The 5,000-nt window shown below is 45.4% G+C and overlaps 1 protein-coding gene across 3 annotated transcripts in view; it reads right to left on the bottom strand.

Moving 5' to 3' along the window:
* The window catches only part of fcho2 (FCH and mu domain containing endocytic adaptor 2), a 66,129-nt gene that overhangs the window by 35,483 nt on the left and 25,646 nt on the right, over positions 1-5,000 (bottom strand). For all 3 annotated transcript variants that reach the window (XM_076284056.1, XM_076284058.1, XM_076284057.1), the window contains exon 8: positions 2,379-2,475. In XM_076284056.1, the coding sequence (XP_076140171.1) occupies positions 2,379-2,475 (97 nt within the window). The remainder of the gene's footprint in view (positions 1-2,378; positions 2,476-5,000) is intronic.

Genomic DNA, 5,000 nt, shown 5'->3' with positions numbered 1-5,000 from the left:
CAGCTTTAAATAGATTAAGGGGACCAAAGATTAACACAGCCCCATAGAGTGGGGAAGGAACCCAGAAACGTCTAGTTTTTAGCATTAGCATTTTATCACTTTCTGGTTCGTAAGAAAAAATCTCTTTGGGAAAATGTATGGGGTTCTTGCAAATACGGCTATAGAAAACCTATAGGCATTTAGTTTGGGGAGTTAAAATGTATTTAATATTTGGTCTTTTGTCATGAACCAAAATGCTAAAACAAAAGCAGACTACATGTCAGCAGCAAGCAGGACCATTGAAAGGTATCCATGGACACAGATAAATCTTTTCTCTCTCCCCTCTCATGTAACTTTTGTTCATGCTAAAATATCTCATTTATACTATTCAACAGATTGTTGCTACCAATCCCTTCAGTAATCGACATGTTAACTTAGTTAACTACGTGATTGTTGTGAGAAAACTTCCTCGATTGGTACAGCCAAAGATCCTTAAACCCTCTCTGGTACAGCTAACTATGGTTATAGATTCTGCTCGACTTGTGAGGCATTTCGCTAGGAGACAGTAGTCAGTAGTCAGTATTTTTCCGCTGGTAGCAGAGGTGTAGTAACTGTGATATTTTAGAGATTTAACAGGTCAAGTCCAAGTCCACAAGGAGACAACATACGCGCTGATTTTATTGAAAGGAAACAAATGTGGGGTCTCAAGGAGCTCATTAACTATCGGGAGCGTTATTTTTTTGATTTTCCTAAATTCTCACAGGGAATGCTGTAAAGGCTAGGCTAGCTCCTCAGAGAGTAAATGGTAACTTTAGCCTAATTCTAGCCTAAACCAAAATAAATAATTCCTATCAAAATACAACTACAAGAAAAGCCAGTTTTCTGGGCTATATAATAGCATGGTGGAAAGTTTCAGAGATCAAAGAGGCACAAAGACACTTCATAGTATCATTCCGGTTCAAATAGTGCCTCAGAATACAAAAAAAACTGTGTGGTTCTGAAGTTGAATAGTTCCAGAACTCTCAAGTTCCATAAAGTTCTGGAAGGCGGTCTATGGTTAACATGTGACTGAATGGCACGCTGATGAGTGAGGGGTGTGTGTAACTGTGTGTATGTGACCAGGGGGCAATGGGCAGTTAGACTGAGACACAGGACAAGCCCAGCGGCTACTGAGTGGGTGAGTGTGTGTGTGTGTGACGCAGGGCTTTGACGAGGCGGCAGTGTGAATTTGAGGTCTTCTCTTCTCCATGGGTCATGGCTCTGCTCGAACTCCCTAAACAAACTCTGCCATGCTACAGTAATCACAGTAATCAAGGCAAAACCCTGCCGACCTACTCCCCTCACAACTCTGTGTGTGTGTGTGTGTGTGTGTGTGTGAGAGACTGTCTGTGTTTCTGTGTGGCTGAGTGTAAGTGTGTGTGCGTACTTCTAATCTTTCTCAACTAAAGTGCCATGCACTCTTTGAACACACACACACACACACACACACACACACACACACACACACACACACACACACACACACACACACACACACACACACACACACACACACTCACACAGTCTGGGCCCTCCTTTGTCTGGGAATAAAAACCAACAGATCCAACAGGTCACGGATAGCTGGGCACAGCCTGCTCCCATAGCTGTCTAAAAGGCACATTTACACTAATGTGAGTAAGTGTGTGTGTGTGTGTGTGTGTGTGTGAGAGAAAGGAGGGAGAGAGAAAGTAAGAGAGAGAGAGAGAGAGAGAGAGAGAGAGGATATGCATGCCAGTGATAGTAAGAGACTATGAGACTGTAGTGTATACTGTCTCTTTACATCCATCTGTGCGTGTGTGTGTCCATGTGTGCGTGCAAGTGTTTATATGAATGTGTGTGCGCGCGTGTGTGTGTGTGTGTGTGTGTGTGTGTGTGTGTGTGTGTGTGTGTTAGGGCTGCACGATTTGGGGAAAATATCTAATTGCGATTTTTCTGACATATACTGCCATTGCGATTACAATTTTTGCGATATGATTTTTCAATGTGAATGATCTGATTCAGTACAATATCCCAAATGTCTCATTAATTTGTGCCACCGCTGACTGGTGAGCACGGCCAGTGCACAAGAAGAGCAGCGCCCCCTATGGACTGGGAAGCTCAAGCTGAAGAAGAATTTCTGTGCCCCTCAAACACTAGTACGCACACCCGCCAACCAGAAGTGGCACAGTCAAGGAGGAGGACATAAATATAAACGTCATAAATGAACTCTACACGATTATTTGTGGCTTTTGCGATTAGGTAATTGCATTGGTTCATATAATTACGATTACGATTGCGATAATTGTGCAGCCCTAGTGTGTGTGTGTGTGTGTGTGTGTGTGTGTGTGTGTGTGTGTGTGTGTGTGTGTGTGTGTGTTCACCTGGTCTCTCCACGCCGGTTCCTTTGCTCTCCGCCAACTTCTTGATGAGACTCTCCACTGAAGTGTTCTCGATGTTGTTTACAAACTCTTTCTGCACCTGAAATATTAAAGGCACCAAAGAGGGCAACTGTCAGCGCGCGAGGCAGACTTCAAATGAACACTCACTACTCTCCGGAGGGAGGCACTGGCTGCCTCCGCACGACACCACACACACACACACACACACACTCTCTCTCTCCACTCCAAAGAGAGGCACGGGCTGCCTCTGCACGACACCACACACACACACACACTCTCTCTCTCCACTCCAAAGAGAGGCACGGGCTGCCTCTGCACGACACCACACACACACACACACACTCTCTCTCTCCACTCCAAAGAGAGGCACGGGCTGCCTCTGCACGACACCACACACACACACACACACACACACACTCTCTCCCTTTCTCTCCACTCCAAAGAGAGGCACGGGCTGCCTCTGCACGACACCACACACACACAAACACTACTCTCCCAGGGGAGGCACGGCCATGCACGACAACACACCGCACACCACCAGAAGAAGACACGCATGGGTGTGTGTGTGAGAGAGACAAAGAGAGTGTGTGTGTGTGTGTGAGTGAAAAAGAGAGAGCATAGTGTGTGTGTGTGTGTTTGTGTGTATGAGAGAAAGAGGGAGAGAGAGAGGGTGTGTGTGTGTGTGTGTCAGTGAGAGATCAAGCGCAAGAGAGATCCTTGTAGTGTAAGTGAGTGATGATGTGTGTGTGTGTGTGTGTGTGTGAGAGTGAAGCTTGTGTGTGTGATTGCCGGTGTGTAAGAGAAAGAATTGCATAGTTTAAATGTAGTCATGAAAGTACATCTGTGGTGGTGTGTGTGTGTGTGTGTGTGTGTGTAGGCTTGTGTGACTGAGAGTGTTTGTATCTACTTGTGTGTATGAGAGTAAGGGGTGTAGAGTGTGTGAGTGCATGGCATGATTAAGTGTGTGAGTAATGACAGATTATGCCTGTCGGGAGGTGCTTCATGTCTCTGTTTTCATAAGCACAAGGATTGAGGGTGTGACAAAGGCAATATGGTGCGCACACACACACTTACATGTGCACGCTCGCCGTGAGGCAAACGTCAGAAAGCTGCGTTGTCATGCCTCTAGGTTAAGTGTTTTTTTTACAAAAACTATAGTGACAAGCTTGCACTCGGCAGATTTGTCTCTGGGGGAAAAAAATAGTGTGTCTATGTAAGTGTGTGTGCATGACAATGTGTGTGTGTGTGTGTGAGAGAGAGAGGGAGAGAGAGAGAGAGAGAGAGAGAGAGAGAGAGAGAGAGAGGAGAGAGAGAGAGAGAGAGAGAGAGAGAGAGAGAGATGAGAGAGAGAGAGAGAGAGAAGTAGAGTGGGTGTGTGTGTGTGTGTGTGTGTGTGTGTGTGTGCGTATGGGACAGTTGTTTCCATTGCAGGCCTGGCCCATTCTGTCGTTTATTTTGACTGGCTGCTTGGCCCGCTGGTGTCATTTTGGGTAAAACATGCAGATTTACAAGTTTTTGAGTGTGTGTGTGTTTATTTGTTTGTTTGTTTAGATGTTAAGCAGGAAATTGGGGGCAGCCAAGTGAGTGAGTCATCTCCCATGATGACGACAAACAGAGTAATCCTGCCAGTGCCATAGAGCCTGTTTTCACACACACACACACACAATGTTGTGATAAACAGACACACACACACACAGATCTATAACTTTGGCTTGGCTCCTGCAGCATTGCCTCGTCTCTCTCTCTCTCTCTCTCTCTCTCTCTCTCTCTCTCTCTCTCTCTCTCTCTCTCTCTCTCTCTCTCTCTCTCTCTCTCTCTCTCTCTATGCGTGTGTGTGTGGCTGGTATATCTCACACTCCTCTCAGAGGACATAATTGGCATGCAATCCTCTGAAGCTTGGCATTCAAACACACACAGACACAAACACATACACACAAACACAATTAACATGGAAGTTTACTTGGAGTCTAAAGAGAGAATGGAATACTCTGTGTGTGTCAATGTGTGTGTGTGAGCGAGCATAAATGTGTGGGTTTGTTTCAAAACGGTCATGAATGAAGAGGCATTATGCCAGCTTCAGTACTGATGGGCTGCCCTCTCTCTCCTTCTCTCTGTCTCTCTCTCTCTCTATCTCTATCTATCTCTCTCTCTATATCTCTCTGCCCATACGTGTCTCTATATAAGGTTCAATCACTGGTTCAATGGTTTAAAGGGAATTCATCACAGAATCTGGATTTTTGCTGTGTGTGTTTATGTGTATGTGTATGTGTGTGTGTACTGTGTGTGTGTGCGCGTGTTTGCGTGTGTTTATATGCTTGCATGTGGATGTGTTTATGTCTGTGTGTACAAGTGCGTGTGTGTGTTCAAGGCAGATATAGAAAGGAGCTCTGTGTGTGTGTGTGTGGTGTGTGTGTAATTTTCCAGCTGTTTAGAAGAGCTATCACCCACCTTCAGGCTCTGTTTTAATTAACCACAGAGATGGCACTCAGTGCTGTGTGTGTGTGTGTGTGTGTGTGTGTGTGTGTGTGTGTGTGTGTGTGTGTGTGTGTGTGTGTGCATGTATAAGAGAGAGACAGTAAGTAAGTGTGTCTCTTTTGCGATATT

The sequence above is a fragment of the Alosa pseudoharengus genome, unplaced genomic scaffold (assembly GCF_046254945.1).
Source record: "Alosa pseudoharengus isolate Yale_2024_CS ecotype anadromous, Long Island Sound unplaced genomic scaffold, YU_APseudo_1.1 YU_APseudo_1.1_scf_14, whole genome shotgun sequence".
In the NCBI taxonomy this organism is placed as follows: Eukaryota; Metazoa; Chordata; class Actinopteri; order Clupeiformes; family Clupeidae; genus Alosa; species Alosa pseudoharengus.
This window is presented reverse-complemented; position numbering and strand designations above follow the sequence as displayed.